This window comes from Schistocerca nitens, chromosome 6 (genome assembly GCF_023898315.1).
Source record: "Schistocerca nitens isolate TAMUIC-IGC-003100 chromosome 6, iqSchNite1.1, whole genome shotgun sequence".
Taxonomy (NCBI): Eukaryota; Metazoa; Arthropoda; class Insecta; order Orthoptera; family Acrididae; genus Schistocerca; species Schistocerca nitens.
The window spans coordinates 620,869,051-620,891,191 of NC_064619.1; the positions used below are offsets into that span (position 1 = coordinate 620,869,051).

The 22,141-nt window shown below is 39.7% G+C and overlaps 1 protein-coding gene across 2 annotated transcripts in view; it reads right to left on the bottom strand.

Moving 5' to 3' along the window:
• Positions 1-10,081: 10,081 nt before the first annotated feature.
• The window catches only part of LOC126262672 (uncharacterized), a 69,962-nt gene continuing 57,902 nt past the window's right edge, over positions 10,082-22,141 (bottom strand). The window contains exon 3 of one of the 2 annotated variants that reach the window (XM_049959446.1): positions 10,082-10,768. In XM_049959446.1, coding sequence (XP_049815403.1) covers positions 10,486-10,768 — 283 coding nt within the window. In that variant the 3' untranslated portion in view covers positions 10,082-10,485. The remainder of the gene's footprint in view (positions 10,769-22,141) is intronic. The other variant, XM_049959445.1, reaches the window with a different exon arrangement.

Below are 22,141 nucleotides of genomic sequence, written 5' to 3' on the forward strand. Positions count from 1 at the left end.
ACAATATCATTACTAAAGTAATGAATACTACTGTGCTATGATTATGTTTTGTGTGGCTTGTAAATCTGTATCTGTCTTTTCTTGTATACATTCTACGTTATTTTGTAATCAGAAGTGATTTAGGCTATGTTCTACTTTTTGCTGATGCATAAAGTGTGACATTACAATTATCAAAGAATTCAGATACACTGAAACTAATTACTATTTTCATAACAATCTGGTGATGGGAATGTTTGTGTATGTTAATGCAATACGAAAACTCAGACAGTAATCAGGAGTTACTTAAGTGGCACTTTACTTTTGCTCAGTAATACAGCAAAATTTCACAGCAAGTAAAAAATTTAAAAATGCCAATGACCTTGTGGTAGGAGTGCTGTGTTGTCCAAACAAGACACAACCAGGTCAAAAGCACCACAGGCGCAAAGATGTGAGCTACTGACTGTGCCATAGACTTACCACCCGTGTGAGTTCCACCAGTGCCACGGGTAGCACTGAAGATGAAGATCGACTTTGCCTTGGCCAATTGCTGGTCGAGTATATCTGCCAATGACTAGACAACAATGGACAGAAGCCTACTCGGAAGACAGAAGAGCTGCAATCCCCACTTGGTCACAGAGCACCATCCTGGGCTGACTTAGGCAGGGAACGTTGTTTAGTGGACTCTTAAAAGTGGACAGACAGTTGTTATAAATTGCATTTGCTATGTACTGCGAAGTTTACCTACAATTATTTGCACTTAGCGGCTGAGGGCCTTTTTTTTGTTGCAGATTTCCTCATTCAACTACTCCAAAAACAAGTAAACCTTTTAACTAATTCGTGTGACTTTGTTACCAATTTGTTGGAGTGTTGCAGAACCTTCATTCTATCCTGTTTCCTGACCCTGGGGCATAGCTCTGTAGTAGTGGCAGGGAGAAATTGTCTTAGCGGTGTACTGCTCCAAAAGCCGTTTCACGAACCCACAAGCTCAGCCTACTGTAACAACAGTGGCAACTCGGCCTCCACAGCACTTGCGACAAGGCCTTTACAAACTGGCGGCGACGGTTTACAAAAATGGGTGTTACAATTAGTGAAGTATTTTTTGTTACAGAACCTTCATGAATTTGGGAAGTAATTTCTGTGAAAAATTAAGTATTATAAATGTTTCCATGTGTCAATATAATTTGATATCTTGCTGTGATATGGTTTATCTTGCTGTGATATGGTTCATGATCAAACTTACACTACACTGAGTACTGATAATTAATGAGTATTCTTGTGACTATTTTGATGAACTATTTCTATGTTATGCTTTGTTCACTTAATACTTTTGTCCACAACATCCCATGTACTAGGAAACAAACATTTATACTAATTTATCTACTATATATGATATGCAGTAACTGTTACATGCTATCAAATTATACTATGCTGACTGCTAATTAATCACACTAACTTTTACAATATCCTATTGATTGAACATTAGTACCATATATATAACAGAATGAGGAAAGCACAGACTGATATACATGTTGCCAACCAGGAATTTGTGAGATTTTATAGATAACTGAAATCTTCAATTGTTTTTCTTGCCATGTACTTACTTGATTTGCCACACGGTATTCTCATAACATATGACAGTCATTATTATGCTGTCTGTGTTAGTCTATTGTTTTGTGGTATTCTAGTCATAGGAAATAAACGTTCTGATTAGAGACACGATTTTATGGAAACTTACCTGCAAGCAGATACCAAACTGATATTTTTGAAGTTATTTGCACATTTACATGCTTTTCTAATTATTATGTTCAAGCAAACTTTCGTTAAACTGCAATTATACTTTATGTAGTGTGTCAGAACATTTTGTCGTGCATTTGGGTTGTAATTTAATGATTATGTTCTAATGAGATTAAGTTATGCGAAGACAGGAGGGTCAGACTTCCTGTTTCTACTGTCATGCTTTAGTTATGATGTTATGACTAATGATCAATCTCATGGAAGAACATAAGAGTTATTGCTGGTAGGTTTCCTGTCAGAGATAGAGCTGTACAAAAGTATTTGTTATACATAACAGCTTTTACTTATTATTCTATGTATACTTTGAAGTGTTTGTTTGGAAGAAAAAACTTAAGTACAAAGTCAGGCCATATATCTAATGAAAATCTTGTAAGAAAGAAAAAAATGTATGCTCTTGACACAACTGGGATTAAGTAAGGCTGAATATGCACTTCTGATGGTGTTAAAAATGTTTTGCCTGTAGTTGTCGATACAAAACTGCAGGTAATGTAAAGTTAATGTTTGAAAAACTCTAGAAAAATGACATAATGGTTCTTTTTAATGGTATATTCCATAATGTATTAAGAAACAAGGTAAACTAAAACGTACAACTTCTAAATGGGTTCTTGTGAAAATGTTAGCAGTTGAAATAATAATTAATAAATTTATAGTTATTTGCAACTACTTGTTTACAAACTGCATTTTTCAAAATTTCACACAGAAAATTAGCTTTCAACAAAACTTGATTTATGTCAAACTTTTTTTCTTTCTTCAAAGTGTGATATTGTACTTGAATGACTTGTAAACATTTACATTAATAAATTTACAGTGAAAAGTTAAGTAACGAGTCTGCATTGTTACAGTTCTATTTATACCTCAGCAACTGCCCTTGTCAACTGAGCACAGTTTCAAGTTAATCGCATCTATGGACATGGAAAGGTCTAGATCATGTTTGCACTCATCAGTACACAGTAATACCTTCTGTCTTGGACCTGAGAGTGAAGAGAAGTTTATACAAAAGTGTAATTTTAACTAGTGCTACTGGAAGCAATAAAAGAAGTTAAAAGTGCAAAAACCTAGGACCTATTTAATTTACATGAAAAGTTCAGTAATCAGTTACTTTCTAGGTACTATCAAGTAAAATTGAGCCTCCTGGTGATATTCATTGGCTTGTTGTTCCAACTAAATCATCTTCTATTTTCAAACTTAATTTTACTTAAAATATATACCAAAATCACAACGTGGCTTGCTTTTTAAACTTTAACCAGTATGTCAAATAATAATAATAATAATAATAATAATAATAATAATAAACCCCGTGGAGGCCCGGGAAAAGAATAGGCCTCCGGTATGTTCTGCCAGTCGTAAAAGGCGACGAAAAGAACAAACCACTAATAGGGCTAACCCCCCTTTTAGTGTGATTACTTGGTTCAGGACAGAACTAAAGAAGCCTCGGACAAGCGCCGTCATGGTCGGGGACGGCGCTTGAACCCTATGCCCGCCCACAATGGTAATGACACTGCTAGCCAACTGGAAAATGATTTAAATCCAAATAGAGGTGTTTTGCAGGATATGCTTCCTGCAACCACCCTAGAAGGAAAACAAAGACAGAGGATGAGATGGTCAGATGAAGTTAATCGACACCTCATGTTCTGTTATTACCAAGCAACAAACCTAGGAACCAACACAACTGGATACAGATCACAAGTATACACAACATTTATTACCAGATACCCAGAATTAAAATTTTTAACAGAACAACGTCTAGCTGATCAGATTCGTGTAATAATAAAAAATAACAGGATACCCCAGTCAGAATTAGAAAACATCAAACAACAAGTACAACAAATACTGGAACAAAATAATGTGCAATTAGAAGAAGAAGAAAATACAGTAATGGACTCAAACATCCCAGAGCAAACAAACAAAGAACAACACGCATCAATGAAACAATCAGAGGAAAATGAAATTTTAAGACAGCCACCAGCACAAGCACAAATAGAACACGAAGTGACACACATGTTAGATATAGAAGAAAAATTTCAGTTGACATATATAGAATACAAAGACACAAATACAGACATTAGACCATTCTTGCATAGACCACCAAATAGCCCACAAGTCGAAACAACAATAAAAACTATCAACACAATCATACACAACAAAATAAATGAATACACAACTATGGAAGAGTTACAACTACTGGTTTATGTAGGAGCACTCACTACACTAAATATACACACTAGGCAGATATCAGAACCAACCAACACACAGAAGAAACCCACAAAACCAGCATGGCAACACAGGCTACAGATCAGAATAGAAAAACTGAGAAAAGACATCGGACAGTTAACACAATTTATAAGAAATGAAATATCAGACAAAAAACGAAAAAGGTTAGGTAAAATCTCACAACAAGAAGCAATATAGCAATTAGATGAAAAGAAGCAAAAATTACAAGCTTTGGCGAAACGACTTAGAAGATACAAAAAAAGTGAAAATAGAAGGAAACAAAACCAAACATTCAACACAAACCAAAAGAAATTTTACCAAACAATAGATAACACACACATAAAAATAGACAATCCACCAAACATAAGAGACATGGAACACTTCTGGAGCAGCATATGGTCAAACCCGGTACAACATAACAGGCATGCACGGTGGATACAAGCAGAAACAGATACATACAAGATGATACCACAAATGCCTGAAGTGATAATTTTGCAACATGAAGTCACCCGAGCAATTAATTCTACGCACAATTGGAAAGCCCCTGGAAATGATAAAATAGCAAATTTCTGGCTAAAGAAGTTCACCTCAACACATTCACATCTAACTAAATTATTTAACAGTTACATTGCAGACCCATACATATTCCCTGATACACTTACACATGGAATAACTTATCTGAAACCTAAAGATCAAGCAGACACAGCAAACCCAGCTAAATATCGCCCCATAACATGCCTACCAACAATCTACAAAATATTAACTTCAGTCATTACACAGAAATTAATGACACATACAACACAGAACAAAATTATAAATGAAGAACAAAAAGGCTGCTGCAAAGGAGCGCGAGGATGTAAAGAGCAACGGATAATAGATGCAGAGGTGACATATCAAGCTAAAACTAAACAAAGGTCTCTACACTACGCATACATTGATTACCAAAAAGCTTTTGATAGTGTACCCCACTCATGGTTACTACAAATATTGGAAATATACAAAGTAGATCCTAAATTGATACAGTTCCTAAACATAGTAATGAAAAATTGGAAAACCACACTTAATATCCAAACAAATTCAGATAATATCACATCACAGCCAATACAGATTAAGCGTGGAATATACCAAGGAGACTCATTAAGTCCTTTCTGGTTCTGCCTTGCTCTGAACCCACTATCCAACATGCTAAATAATACAAATTATGGATACAATATTACTGGAACATACCCACACAAAATCACACATTTGCTATACATGGATGATCTAAAACTACTGGCAGCAACAAATCAACAACTCAACCAATTACTAAAGATAACAGAAGTATTCAGCAATGATATAAGTATGGCGTTTGGAACAGACAAATGTAAGAAAAATAGCATAGTCAAGGGAAAACACACTAAACAAGAAGATTACATATTGGATAACCACAGCGACTGCATAGAAGCAATGGAAAAAACGGATGCCTATAAATATCTAGGATACAGACAAAAAATAGGAATAGATAATACAAATATTAAAGAAGAACTAAAAGAAAAATATAGACAAAGACTAACAAAAATACTGAAAACAGAATTGACAGCAAGAAACAAGACCAAAGCTATAAATACTTATGCCATACCAATATTGACCTACTCATTTGGAGTAGTGAAATGGAGTAACACAGACCTAGAAGCACTCAATACACTTACACGATCACAATGCCATAAATATAGAATACATCACATACATTCAGCAACAGAAAGATTCACATTAAGCAGAAAGGAAGGAGGAAGGGGATTTATCGATATAAAAAACCTACATTATGGACAGGTAGACAATTTAAGAAAATTCTTTATAGAACGAGCAGAAACTAGCAAAATACACAAAGCAATCACTCATATAAATACATCGGCTACACCACTACAATTTCATAACCACCTCTACAACCCGTTAGACCACATAACATCAACAGATACGAAGAAAGTAAATTGGAAAAAGAAAACACTTCATGGCAAGCACCTGTATCATCTAACACAGCCACACATCGATCAAGACGCATCCAACACATGGCTAAGAAAAGGCAATATATACAGTGAGACAGAAGGATTCATGATTGCAATACAGGATCAAACAATAAACACCAGGTATTACAGCAAGCATATTATTAAAGATCCCAATACCACAACAGATAAATGCAGACTTTGTAAACAACAAATAGAAACAGTAGATCACATCACAAGCGGATGTACAATACTAGCAAATACAGAATACCCCAGAAAACATGACAATGTCGCAAAAATAATACATCAACAGCTTGCCTTACAACATAAACTTTTAAAACAACAAGTTCCTACATACAAGTATGCACCACAAAATGTACTGGAGAATGATGAATACAAATTATACTGGAACAGAACCATTATAACAGATAAAACAACGCCACATAACAAACCTGACATCATACTCACCAATAAAAAGAAGAAATTAACACAACTAATCGAAATATCCATACCCAATACAACAAATATACAAAAGAAAACAGGAGAAAAAATTGAAAAATACATCCAACTGGCTGAGGAAGTCAAAGACATGTGGCATCAGGATAAAGTTGACATCATACCAATTATACTATCAACTACAGGAGTCATACCACACAATATCCACCAGTACATCAATGCAATAGAGCTACATCCAAACGTATATATACAACTACAGAAATCAGTAATTATTGATACATGTTCAATTACCCGAAAGTTCCTAAATGCAATATAACACATACCATACAGTTAAAAGGAAGTGACGCCTGATCAAGGTCCGCGTCACTTTTCATTTTTAACCAGACTTAACGTCTGAGAAAATAAAATTGTATAATAATAATAATAATAATAATAATAATATAACATCAACAGATACGAAGAAAGTAAATTGGAAAAAGAAAACACTTCATGGCAAGCACCCGTATCATCTAACACAGCCACACATCGATCAAGACGCATCCAACACATGGCTAAGAAAAGGCAATATATACAGTGAGACAGAAGGATTCATGATTGCAATACAGGATCAAACAATAAACACCAGGTATTACAGCAAGCATATTATTAAAGATCCCAATACCACAACAGATAAATGCAGACTTTGTAAACAACAAATAGAAACAGTAGATCACATCACAAGCGGATGTACAATACTAGCAAATACAGAATACCCCAGAAGACATGACAATGTCGCAAAAATAATACATCAACAGCTTGCCTTACAACATAAACTTTTAAAACAACAAGTTCCTACTTACAAGTATGCACCACAAAATGTACTGGAGAATGGTGAATACAAATTATACTGGAACAGAACCATTATAACAGATAAAACAACACCACATAACAAACCTGACATCATACTCACCAATAAAAAGAAGAAATTAACACAACTAATCGAAATATCCATACCCAATACAACAAATATACAGATGAAAACAGGAGAAAAAATTGAAAAATACATCCAACTGGCTGAGGAAGTCAAGGACATGTGGCATCAGGATAAAGTTGACATTATACCAATTATACTATCAACTACAGGAGTCATACCACACAATATCCACCAGTACATCAATGCAATACAGCTACATCCAAACATATATATATACAACTACAGAAATCTGTAATTATTGATACATGTTCAATTACCCGAAAGTTCCTAAATGCAATGTAACATATACCGTACAGTTAAAACGAAGTCGCGCTTGATCAAGGTCCGTGTCACTTTCCATTCTTAACCAGACGTAACGTCTGAGAAAGGAAAGAAGTAATAATAATAATAATAGATCAGTCATATGTGGCACGAGTCACTGATCCGCAGGGCAGCATCATAAATGCAATCTCCAGTGTCTGGCTTATGTTGTCATATATGGGAATCATTAAAGCTTTGAATACAGCAGACCCTAACCTTGTTGATGTTATAAAGATAGCTGTCTTCTGAAGTAACACTGGCAGCACAAAGAGCACTTGATGACAGTTTAAACATTTCTGGTATTTATGAAAAACAGCTTTGTTTTATAGACAGGTAACAAATGACACTAGCCTGTCATCATCTTTAATATTACTAAGACATTTGCACTACCATAAGAAGAATGTGACAACAGAAGTTGGTGATCCCCCACTCCCAACCAACATTAGTAGTGCCTCTGGCAGATGTGAAATCTGTTCATGTTGCTTGGAAGAATATGTGTCAATAAGTAATCAGGATGTTCTGTATGACTGTTCGTAGGTGGGAGGCAGTTGGAATCCTGTGAACCATGCCACAATGTGACATTAGTTTTGACTGAAACACCTTTTCATGGCTACAGAACAATACACATGCTGCTCCAAAGTTCCAGTTCATATTTTAAGCAATGTACATGCTCTTCAAATGTCTTTCAGTCACATAGGCCTCAATATCTATTAAGCAGTTTGCATAACCACAGTGTAGGAATATTTTACTCATCTGAATTACTCCAAGATGTAATCAATTCATTGCAGCAGCTACACATCATTTATGATAACTCTCTCAGTTCTGAGGTCAACACACAAATGCTACCCTTATCCCCCACAAAGATCACTGTCAAGGATCATGACTTCTTTGACGTGTTTTGGTGTCATCTTGAAGCACCTTCCCATTTCCTCCCATATTAACAGTCTCTCAGGTGGGAACACACTGTGCAAGTGACAGTGATCCAGTGTTGATACAATGTTTCATTTTCAGTGGTATGCTTTACCACTCACCAAACTGGATTTGTAGGCATCAAAAATTCTGCACAGAATATGGAACACTCACAAATGTTGCTCCTAAGGCATATAAGGTCTATTTGGAGAGCGTTACTTTGTCCACAGTACTGCCTGTAGAACAAATGCAAAGTAAATCTTAATTGATGGAGTGGCAAGGAGTTTAAGCTCTCAGAATGGCTCAGCTATTTGTATGCAGTTATTCCTAACAATGAGCTGTGAATGTTCACTGCATTGTCTACTGAGGTCTCTATCTGACAGCTTGTGATGATTACTGCACTCCACGTAGCTACCTTTGCATTCCCCCAAAAAGTATAAAAACCTTGGAAGCATCATTGCTGCTGGTTACAAAACTTACTGTGGTGTCACCGCCAGACACCACACTTGCTAGGTGGTAGCCTTTAAATTGGCCGCGGTCTGTTAGTATACGTCGGACCCGCGTGTCGCCACTATCAGTGATTGCAGACCGAGTGCCGCCACATGGCAGGTCTAGTCTAGAGAGACTCCCTAGCACTTGCCCCAGTTGTACAGCCGACTTTGCTAGCGATGGTTCACTGTCTACATACGCTCTCATTTGCAGAGACGACAGTTTAGCATAGCCTTCAGCTATGTCATTTGCTACGACCTAGCAAGGCGCCATATTCAGTTACTATAAGTACTATCTTCAAGAATGTATTCTGAACAGATAATATTGTGAATCATGTACCATCAAGAGCGACGTTCATCATTAATGGATTAAAGTTAAGTATCAAACTAATTACATCCACTTTCTGAATTCTGATTCCTTGTCATGTTCCAGACCTCACGTCAGTATAGTTCTTCCCTCCTCACGCTAGCCTGCTTGAGCTAAAACATGTGCATTTCGGCCTCCACTCTTAACAAGGTGTTGGCTCTTCTGCTAACACAAAATTTACAATAAAAGGAATTCTAGTGTTGACAACAACAACAACAACAACAACAACAACAACAACCAGTCAACTGCCTGTAGACCACTTTTCTACATTAAACACAATCATTTAGTGTTACTGGTCAAGAGGTGGATTCAGGTTTCCCATGCTTGCAGAAAATGATCTACACATCCTGCTTTCCTGTAAAAACGTAGTTTTTACACAAATACTGCAAACATGATGGTGAATTGTCAGAGGATTTTCATTTGTTTCTCTTTGATTGCATTTACTGCTTTCTATGATTGCTTGACATTTCAGCTCAAGCAGACAAAAAACAGAACTAACATAATTATCCTTCAAAAGAACTGCATTGTCATAATACAAAATGTTTATAGAGAGGGTGCATTGGCTACAAAATAAAAATATAGCAGCAGATTTTAATAAAATTCAGATATTAGTATTTAAAATCTATAGTGTTCAAAGGAGCATACCAATCAATCTTTTGCTATACATATACACAAAATAAAAATTATTGTCAACATGAGATCAAAACTAAAGAAATTGCACATACAAAGCACTAAAAAAAATGCTATTTTTCAGACATGAATACTACAGGTTTCAATAGGTTTTAATAGAAACTGCAGCCACATCTGGTGAATGAAAAACTGCAGTTTGAAGCCTTCAGAGTATTAACCCATAATCAAAATTATCAATTTACAGTACACAAAGAAATATAACAAAAATAAAATCCACATTTTTAACTACTGTTACAAAATATGGTAGAGACTGAACTGTGTGATGATTATTTGGATCATGAGACATAAATGCTGCTCTCAGAAAAGGTATGTACTTTCAGGGACACAAACAGCTGGAAGTCACTCATAAATATAGTGACCAAGTTCTAAGTCTGAAACTAAGTTTTCTAGTAGTATTTCTATTCTCTCTGTGCACATGTTTAGCTTGGAAGAAATTTCAGTCAAGTTTGAAACCTTGCTTTGAAGGCTTGCATATTGTTTTCTTGCATCTTCTACTTTCATCTTCATTTTTTCTACCTCTGCTTCTTCTTTTTCTACTAGAGCCACCAGCTCCTGTTTCAATTGCATTTGTTTCTGACAGTCATGAGAACGTATGTCATTCAAGCAGTTCCTCGACGGCAGCCTGTAATGGCAAAGAAAGAATTAAGCCAGAAAACAGCATTTTAGAGCTAAAGTCAACAGACTGTTTGCTGTTTCATTAAATTGAAGAGTTGAAACTATTGTCGCGAGCAAAATTATAGTGTGAAGAAGCAAGGAGTTGCGAAATTACATATTTTATGAGAAGAAAGTACAGAAGCAATAAAACTAAAGAGAACAGACAAGGGCAAAGACAATCAGGCTATGCACATAAAGTTATTATACATTTATAACTATTTCTTTGGGTTCATCACTCAGTTTGCTATTAAATGCAATGATGTTTTTAGATACTTTTCATACTGCTTTTTTTATGTTAAAGTTACAGAAATACAGAATGTCCAGGCAGTACTAAGCTGCTTCTGCTTCAGTCTACAGAAGAAACAAGCACAGAACGGGAGAGATCAGAAGTCAAACACTGAGAGCAATTAAAAACTAAAATGGAGGTGGAGGAAAAACACACACACACACACACACACACACACACACACACACACACACACACACACACACAGAGAGAGAGAGAGAGAGAGAGAGAGAGAGAGAGAGAGAGAGGGGGGGGGGGGGGTGAGAGTGAGTGAGAGAGGGGGGGGAGGTAGATGTGAGAAGGAGAAAGAATAATGTAGGTAAAAAAGGAATAAAGGAAGGAACTCAATAAATAAAAACTAAAACAGAAAAGAAGGGCTATATAAGCTAGGTCCAGGAGAATATTGAGATGCGAGGAGATTTTGGAGAGCAAGTTCCCATTTCCAGAGTTCTGAGAAACTAGTATTGAGTCGGAGGGTCCCTGTAGACCATGTAGTGTAGCAGGCACTCGTGTCCTTTAAGCTGCTGAGCATGCTCGGCAACTTACTACTGGGAAACCTCCAAGACTGGAGTAAGTATTAGTGAGTGGGTGCTTTGCGCAGGTTTCACAGTGGGAACAGTTGAGGGTTAGGGGCAAGGATAACTGTGTGGGATTGTCAAATAGTTCGACAAGGATACTACAGAGTTTAGGAGGGTGAGCAGTATGTATCTTGGGGCATGATGAGCAAGTTTTAGCCTCAGCAGAGTAAAATATAATAATTATTATTGTGCATGGGTATTCTGCATGTTCATCAGACCATTCAATGACTGAATGCTCAAAATGTTGTTAAAGATGTGAAGGAAAAAGAAAAACACTGGAACCATTTTCATTACAAGGGGCCAGATATTGTTATGTTAAAGCCTGTCCCATTTCTAGAGTTTTAAGTAGGATAGGTGACTTTCAGATATGTTGTTGTAGTAGCACTTTGGTCGAGTTACGGGAGTGTGGCCTAGCTGGTGGCCTCTCTGTGCTCAAACTACGGGGAGAGGGTCACCCTGTGAAGATCCTGTATCCTCCCACGTCAATATATCTGCCATTTATCTACAACTACATCTACAAAGATATTCTGCAAATCACACATAAGTGCCTAGCACAGGGTTCATTGAACCATCTTCACAAAATTCTCTAGTATTCCAATCTCAAAAAGTGCAGGAAAAAAATGAACACTTATATCTTTCTGTATGAGCACTGATTTCCATTATTTTATTATGATGATCATTTCTCCCCACGTGGGTCAGTGTCAACAAAATATTTTCACATTGAGAGGAGAAAGGTGGTGACTGATATTTTGTGAGGAGATTTTGCTGCAGCAATAACATCTGTTTCCCAAATCCTGTATCAGGTCTGTGACACTCTCTCCCCTATTTCGGCTGAAGCAGACAAAAAACGGAATTAACATAATTATCCTTCAACAGAACCGTAGTCAGAATACAAAAAGAAAAGGAGATACATTTGTCATTTGGTCTTAAACTTGCCAATCTGCTTCCTCACAGAGTGAATTTTATGTTAATGCAACTACCGCTGTTTTACCTGCATCCGGCATTCCAGAGTAAGCGCTACCTGTTGACAATGCTTTCCGTTATTGCTTGGCACGAGCGCTTAATGGCTGAGTCAGTGTTAAACGGGCATTAGAGTACAGATGATGTGCATGCTGACATTGCTCAGACATACTTCACAATTTTATTTCAGTATAATTATTTGTGATGCGTTCTGTTTGCTTTAAGGTTTCAGTGTGAAACAATCAATGTCATATGGTGGCATGCAGAATATTGGTAAAAACAAGTGTATATACAGTTTACGATCTGTTTTTAATCGAATATGTCATTATCAGGTCCCTCATAATATCAATAAATGAAAGAAATATGAGGTCTGTTAAAAAAATTCTGGAGCATTCGTAATTTCACGCGAATGGTGTGTTGGAGCGAAATGCGGTTGGCATCCCTGCACACACACACACACACACACACACACACACACACACACACACACACACACACACACACACACACACACCTGTGTTTATGTGTAACTGGCATGAGTTTCATTATTGTATGTCTGTTACTTGTTCAGTGCTGTGTCGAGTATGATGATCAAGTTTGAGGGGGCGCTCAACATCATGGTCATCAGCGCCCTGACGAAAAGTCAGCATGCAAATCTCATAGGTTGGGATGACGGTTGTCCCCACATGCAGAGCAGTTTATAATGTATTAAAGTGTGCCGCCCTTCCTCAGCAGTTTAGGGATTAGGCCAGACAGTTCACAAAATTTCACCACTCTTGTAACACTGGTATCGACATTAGTGAGGATGGTGGGCAGATCTCCAGCGAGACTGAGGGCTGCCCTAATGTCAGTATATAGCACAAGTAGCCACAAAATGCTGAACTGAAAGCGGCATGCCACAAACTTCACAGAGTGGTGGATCCAACCGCCAGAGGAGGAAGCCATGTGTGAAAGGGCTCTGCCTGAAGCACAGTCTGGTGAGCAAAACCTCCTTCCAGCAGCGAGGCTGACATGAAGTCCGCCTAGCCTTTGTGGTCGATTTGAGCGACTGCAATTAGTTGTCTGTCACCTGCAACCATTCAGTCTCCCACTGACGCATGCTGCATCTGTCAAAAATGAGATGATGGTGTGCAAAGGGATGGGACATTGATGGACAGCACTATCCCAACATACTGCCTTGGGAGCTTTGTTGTTGCCCTGTATCCCAATGTGGCCAGATACCCAGCAAAAGATCACCTCCTTGCCACAGTGTTGGAGCCGCTGTAACGAGTCATGCATGAGCCGAATCAGCAGGTCTACCGGATACATTTTGTGAAGTGCTTGCAGTGCACTAAGAGAGTCGGAACAGACAAGAAACCTTGTACAGTGATTTCTGTGAACCCTCTCCAATGCCATCAGAATGCCATTAACCCCACAACATAATTTGTAAATTGTTCTGGAAGACACACTTTAAAAACCCTATCAAGGAAAACAGCAGAACAACTGAGAGCATTCTCCTGCTGGGTTCCACCTGTATACATAATGATAAAACTGTGGTAAGTACTTAGAATAGACGAAAACAAAGCTGTAAAAACAAAATCTGGAGCACAAGTTTTCTTGTACTGTGTCAAGCTTAAAATAGCTTTGGCCCTCTGAAGACGACAAGGCAGCAGTGTGTTCCATCCCTGGTTGTGTATTTTGATGCCTGAGAGATCCAGATCCTTGAGACAGTCTGTAGCACATATACCAAATGTGCTTGTTGTTCAAAGGTGGGTTGGACCACTGAACAAAATGCCAATGACTGAAGTGATGCCGAGATTTTCAGCGCATTTCGAGTCAAAAGGGTATGTCGTCAAATCGAGAGTGGTGGTTCACCAGCCTCTGCACACAGACTCTGAACTGGGCTGGTCCGAAAGGCTCCAGTAGATATCCAAATGCCCTCATCGTGGACAGCATCTAACATCCTGAGGTAGGAAGGACAGGCCGATCCGTAGACAACCAACGCTGCCATAATCTAAGCGTGATCGAACAAATGTCCTATAAAACTGTAGGAGGCGGGACCTGTCTGCTCCCCATGTTTTTCTGCCAAGGCATCTCAAAATATTCAATGACTGGAAGCCCTTCATTCATAGATTTTTCAGATGTGGAAGCCAAGTTAATTTCCGAGTCTAATAATAAATGCAAAAAGTGCGCAGTGTCTTGAAAACAAACTTTTGTCCCCCATGGTGAGCACTGGTTGGTTAAAATTCCAACAAGCATGGTTAAAATTGACACATGTAGTCTTCTCTGGTGAGAACCGAAAACCCAATGCGATAACGAAAAACGCCGGCCCGTCCAAGTAGTCTCCATTCATGAAGTTGACGAAGTAGTGTCATATGCTTTTTCGAGGTCAAAAACACAAAACAAATGGTTTCAGCGTAAGAAGGACTCCTCTATTGCTGTCTCCGGTAGAATTAAGTTGTCAAGGGTGGAATGGTAGTGCCTGAGTGGCTCAAGTGACCTCGGGACTCGAGCAGCCAGACGAGGCGGCGGCTGACCATGCATTCAAGAGTCTTACCCATACAACTGGTAAGGGCGACAATCCGACAACTGTTAGGGGCGCTACAGTCCTTGCCTGGTTTCCGGAATGGAATTAGTACTGCTTCCGTCCAAGTGTGGGGTTCTGTCCATCAAACCAGATCTGATTGAAACAAGAGAGGGGCTGTCCTTATGCTTCAGGGCACAGTTGGCGAAGCACGGCATAATGGATCTCACCAGGTCCTGGAGCTGTGGCTCTGGCTGCAGACAAAGCTAATTCCAGTTCCCACAAGGAAAATGGAAGGTTGTGGAATTCCTCATTATGCGACAAGAAATTGAGCTTCCTCATCTCTGCAGTCCTACGGAATACCTGAACAGCGAAAGCTTGTATGGATGATGTAGTAACAATAAAGAAGTGTTCAGCTAAAACGTAAGCCATGTCTTCTGGCATGCCCACCAAGACTCCATTATTTGACAAGGCTATAAGGGACGTGTACTACCCTTGCCTGAAATGCGTCTTATTCATTCCCGAACTTGCGCAGTGGAAGTACACCAATTAATGGAAGTCATGAATTTCTTCCAGGAAGCCCTCTTCCGTTCTTTGATCATTCACCTCGCATGTGCTTTTGCAGAACTGAAGGCATGAAGATTGTCTGTAGTTGGACAGTGTTTGAAGTTCCACAGAGCTGTTTGTCTGGTCCCGATTGTCAATTGACAATTTTCACCTCATCAAGGTACAGGCCGTCACTAGAGGTGGTTAATAGACCTGGGGGTGGACTCTGCGCAACCCTTTGGATCTCACAAGTGATATGGGCCACTGCCTACTGCACACAATCCTTTTGTTCAAAAATAGCCTGTCGACTGTACTGTAACCAATTTGCTCTTTGTGTCATCCATCTGCGTGGTCTCCTATTAGCCGCCGTCCTAGTCGGCAGACAGATCCACACTGGGAAGTGGTCACTAGAATGTAATTCTGGAGCCACTTCTCACTGAACTGAGTCTGCAATAGCTGGGGAACAAAAACAAAGATCAGTGGCATAAAAAGACCCTGTAGTTGTGGAAAAGTAGGTCATCTGACCCGCGTTCAGACGGCAGATATTCTCAGAATGAATGAGTCGCTTGATCATCCGATCCCTGGAGAAGAGCCCCACAGCACATTGTGGGCACTGAAGTCCCCCACAAGGAGGAATGGGTGTGGGAGTGCCTGGGAGAGTTCTGCCAGTGTGTCTACATCCAAATCATCATTAGGAGGCCAGGCACAAGGAACACACCATGATATTAAAGGGTGGGAGAACTTTCACAGCAACTGCTTACATGGTCATGGTAAGAGGGACAGGAGAGAGGTGGCATCTGTCATCAGGGAAAATAGCCACTCCACCTTTAGCCCTGTCTCCAGTAGTATGTCCTTCCCGTATGTGTGATAGCACCATAATGCAGGTGTGTCGGTGACTTCAAGATGCATTTCTTACGAGTAGATGCAGAAAGGTTTCTACCGGATCAGTAGCTGCAATTCTTCCAAATGTGAGCGATATCCATTCAAATTCCACTGCAACACAGAAGCCCCTGTCGAAGCCACTGGTTAGAAATGGTTGTTCTTTGCTTTCTCCCTCGGAGGTAGTGAGTTACCTGGGAGGTCAGGGGGAACATTAGCCAGTTCCTTGCCCTCCGGTTCCTCCTATTGGAAGTCCATATCCCCATTAGAATGGGAGAGAGCTCACCAATCTGAAGGTTTAACTACCGCTTTCTTGGACTTAAAACTACTTTTCGAAGGATGTTTTTCTTTACTGGCAGGACGAGGTGGTGCGTGGACTGCGGGGATGGCTTAGTTGGCTTTTGATGTTGGGTAGTTGTATGTGGCTTAGGTAGTAAGCCTATTGCTGATGGCTTCCGAACGACATCAGTTGCAAGTGGAGTGTGTCCCTGACAGGTAAATCGATAAGTGCATGTGCTCATACTTGAATCTGTGGTCTGAGGTTGTGTGGAGGCATCATACTCAGCAATTGGTGTCTTAAGGGCTGATGCAAAAGAAGTCGCAAAAACAGGTGGTTGAATAGCTTTGAAAGCTTTTTTAGCTTCACCATAGGGTATGCGTCTCTTTACTTTCAACTCCTGAATTTTCCTGTCCTCGTTGTAAATCCCACACTAAGTGATCCGCAGAGTATTTTACAAATTTTGAAGGAAGTGTACAAGAACTGCCCTACTTGTGAGCTGAGCCTCAACAACTGCCACACGTAGCCTTCTCATTACATCCCACAGTGGTATGGCTAAATCTTTGACATTTGTAGCATCGCATTGGGTTAGGAACAAATGGGCGAACCTTAAGGTGGATGTAGCCTGCAAGGATATGTTCAGGTAACTCTTGAATACTAAACATTAGAATAAATGTTGCCCATTTTTCCAATCTGCCATTCACTCTCCTCACATAATTTTGCACTTCCGTGATGCCCATATTTCACACAACTCTACGGGGTTCACCTTCATTATATCAGAGCAGGTAACTATGAACTTACTAAAGTTAAGGGTGTTATACAACTCAGCCTTGACTGGGTAGTCACCTAAGGCCTTACATCCAAGAAGCATACTTTTATATATTTGGTTGGAATTAGCAGTTTCAACTAAAAGTGTACCATTACGAAGTCATCTGACACTTTTCAGAGATCGAGCAATATCTTCCAATGGCTTGTGAATATAGAAACGGGATATCTTCTCAAAAGTTCGCCCTGTTCGCTTGATTACAATGAAAGTGTTATGGCACACTAATGACCTGCTCCTACGATTCTGAGACACTTTTTCGGGACGACTGACCAACCGAGCTCTCTGAGAAGTGGGTGTAGGTACTGCCTGATGGTACACCTGTCCCATCAGGAGTAGTAGTTTGATGAGACCATGCCATAGGAATCCCACGAGACGCTAGGGAAACAACAGTCAGCGGAGGAAGAGTCATGCATGCCTGAGCAAACCTGTCCCAGAGGTTGCCCGCTAAAGACTGTTTTACCTCAGCAGCCATTCACTTCATCAGCATGTAGCACACCTTGAGGTTGAGGGTTTTTTTAATTTTTATTTATTTATTTATTTTTTATAGAGGTGTGTACTTTCCAGGAGGTGAAGTCAAGACCATCGTTCTCCAAAACACACAACATTCCACTGCTGCATCGCACAGTGGTCATTGAAATGTAACCAGAGCTTATGGTGACAGAGGACTGGTGGCGCTTAGCAGTCCCTCGCTTAGGAACTCCTTGGGTCACCAAGCCTGTACTCAGCAAACGTATGCTGAGCCCCTGAGGGGCTGTATTGAGTAGATTGTTGTGTCAGACTGTTTGCGAATTTGAAGATAGCAGAGTTAGAGGAGCAATGTGTCTGCATTAAATTTTGTGTAAAAAAAAATCTTTACAGAGACACATCAAAGGATTCAGGAAGCCATACTCATTGTTACAAATGGTTCACACAATTTAAAAATGGCCAGATGGAAGTTAAAGATGCCCATAGTTCAGGACATCCTTCTATGTCTACCAACAACACTCTTGTCAGGAAAGTCAACAGAATTGTGTGTGCCAATCGAAGACTGGCTAAGAAATTGCATAAGAATGTAACATTTTAGTTGGATCATGTCATGAAATCCTGACACAGCATCTTAGAATGCATCATTTTGCCACCAAGTTTGTTCCACAGCTCACGAATCAGTATGACATTTGCCTCGCAATCTGTGAATAGCTTTTGGATCACACAAATGAGAACAAGATGTTCCTTAAGATAATCATAACTGGCAATGAGACATGGGAATATTGTTATGATGTTGAGGAAAACATTCATTGTTCACAATGGGTCAGGAAAGCTCCTAGACTGAAAAAGCTCATCAGGTCAGGTCAAATGTCAAAGCCATGCTGATAGTTTTCTTTGACTTAGAAGGATTATTTCATCGTGAATTCGTGCCGCAGGGACAAACTGTTAATTGATGGTGCTATCGGGATGTGTTGCGATGCCTACGAGAAAATTTGCGAAGGAAACGGCCTGAAATGTGGCGAGACAATTCATAGCTCTTGCAACATGGTAACGCACCACACGTTCGCTTCTGTCGGCGCGTGGCTATTGCACAAAAAACGAAATAACTGTGCTGCATCCTCCTCCGTACCTTCCAGACCTGGCTCCTGCACACATTTTTTTTATTTCCAAAGTTGAAAACCTGGTTGAAAGGACAAAGATTTGCAACAATAGACAAGATAAAAGAAAATTTTCAGATGGCACTTCATGCGATCCGGAAATGGAGATGGCGTTGGGAGCAGTGTAGCAATGGCGGAGGAGAAGCTTGCACAATAAGCAAAGGGTAAGCAGAGAAAAATTTTGTGGCCAAAATTCTGGAATTTTCTGAACATATCTCATATAATGTTAGCTTCCTGAAGTGAAGACAGGCAGCACTGTTGTCATGTAGCATCTCTACTACTTGTGTTATAACCACCCCCATCCCCAATATCAGCACAGAAGCAGGGAGACTTCTAGTTTATTATAATAACCGGATAGTCTTATAAACTGCAAGATTCACTTGATGGCTATTTCAGTGTTTATGAGTAGGACATGTAGTTAAGTGTTCCTTATGTTGGCTACAGCTGTGCATCCCACACATATATATGAGCCACTGTCCTGGACTGCATCGCATTCACACAGTGGCCAGCCAATTTCTTTGAGAGTAAAATCAAGAGTGCACCTACTGTGACCAATGGTATGTCTGCATGGTAAAACTGATTCCCTCTAAGAGGCTATTTGCAAGGTCCTTCATATAGCTGTGGCTCCCTTAATCAGTCATAATTGTTTAGAGGTGTTGTGCTATCGGGATGTGTTGCGATGCCTACGAGAAAATTTGCGAAGGAAACGGCCTGAAATGTGGCGAGACAATTCATAGCTCTTGCAACATGGTAACGCACCACACGTTCGCTTCTGTCGGCGCGTGGCTATTGCACAAAAAACGAAATAACTGTGCTGCATCCTCCTCCGTACCTTCCAGACCTGGCTCCTGCACACATTTTTTTTATTTCCAAAGTTGAAAACCTGGTTGAAAGGACAAAGATTTGCAACAATAGACAAGATAAAAGAAAATTTTCAGATGGCACTTCATGCGATCCGGAAATGGAGATGGCGTTGGGAGCAGTGTAGCAATGGCGGAGGAGAAGCTTGCACAATAAGCAAAGGGTAAGCAGAGAAAAATTTTGTGGCCAAAATTCTGGAATTTTCTGAACATATCTCATATAATGTTAGCTTCCTGAAGTGAAGACAGGCAGCACTGTTGTCATGTAGCATCTCTACTACTTGTGTTATAACCACCCCCATCCCCAATATCAGCACAGAAGCAGGGAGACTTCTAGTTTATTATAATAACCGGATAGTCTTATAAACTGCAAGATTCACTTGATGGCTATTTCAGTGTTTATGAGTAGGACATGTAGTTAAGTGTTCCTTATGTTGGCTACAGCTGTGCATCCCACACATATATATGAGCCACTGTCCTGGACTGCATCGCATTCACACAGTGGCCAGCCAATTTCTTTGAGAGTAAAATCAAGAGTGCACCTACTGTGACCAATGGTATGTCTGCATGGTAAAACTGATTCCCTCTAAGAGGCTATTTGCAAGGTCCTTCATATAGCTGTGGCTCCCTTAATCAGTCATAATTGTTTAGAGGTGTTGTGGTTTGCCGTCTTCTTCAAATCTTCTTAGCGTTCGTTATCTTAGTTGGGACTGTGCGTCATCAATGGGGGTTCTGAGGTTTATGGTTCTTTTGGCCTTTTGATGAGCCAGTTCATTTTCTCTAATTCCCACTTGGCTTGCTATCCGAAGGAATATGGAATGGATTCTGACAGCCTCTACTACAAGAGTGTTCATGGGAGTTGTACATAAAGCTCGAGTCACCAACTTCAGACTGATGTGCTCAGGATTGAACAGGTGCAATAATCAATGGACCTGTATGCAATGCACCAATGGCCAGGTGTGACAGGACTTGTGACTTGTAAAATCATAAGAGAACTGTGCAATCTGCTTCCCAGCAATCTGCTACCCAGAAACCGTAGAACACTGGGTTTTGTCATGCAATTCATTTTAGTTGGTATACATGAGGTAACCATGTCAATTTGCTATTAAGGAGAATACTCTGAAATAAGTGTATTTCAAAAGTTCTGGTAACTGATTACCTGGGTAGAGCTCACAGTGACACTGTGCATAAATGGTTTATTATTATTATTTGAGAGAATCTCAAACCTGTGGCTTGGAGCTGGCAGTCAACAGCGTACATTGATGTGGCACTGTAGTGTAGGGAGAAATTGTTGTGTACATCGTTCCAGAGGTACACAACAATACCAAGAGAGGCTGCTACCACACAGGCGCATCAGTCCCCTGGTTCATTTTGAGTTCTGAGAAGCAGTCTCCAGATGGTGGCCACTATTTGGGACCACTTCCTGCTTCCACTGTCACATCCATCAGCGAATCATGGCGTTCCTGGCTGCCAGAGGGAGTGCTCTCAACAGTGGACTACATTGTTCCTAACAAGTACTGGCAAGGATGGAGATCCTTCTGTTGACAGGCAGAATGCTCAGTTCAGTTCCTGAAATGCCACAGTTCTCTAGTTCACCTTGTTCCAACAATTCAAACATTTCCTGCAGTTAGAGTATGGAGCGCAGTTCGCGATTTCTGTTTAGAACATAGACAGAGCTAGGACAGTCAAACATGTGTCTGCATAATAATTTCAGTTATAGTGATTAAATTATAGACTGCCAAGAAACAGAAAAGTTATTATAGGTAACTGTATTACATGTAGGACGTGAAGTGCCATGCATCAAACTGTTAATAAAGTTAAGTTTTGTATCTTAACTATCAATAAATGTTACTTATTGTGTTGCCACATTCTGTTACAGAGCCATCCTGTAAAGAAGATGTTTAATTATTAATAACTAGCACACAAAATGCCACCCATTTTATTGAACCATAGTAGCAATTAACTTTCATGCTACTGTGGATGTCTGGGCTGAATTAATAGCAA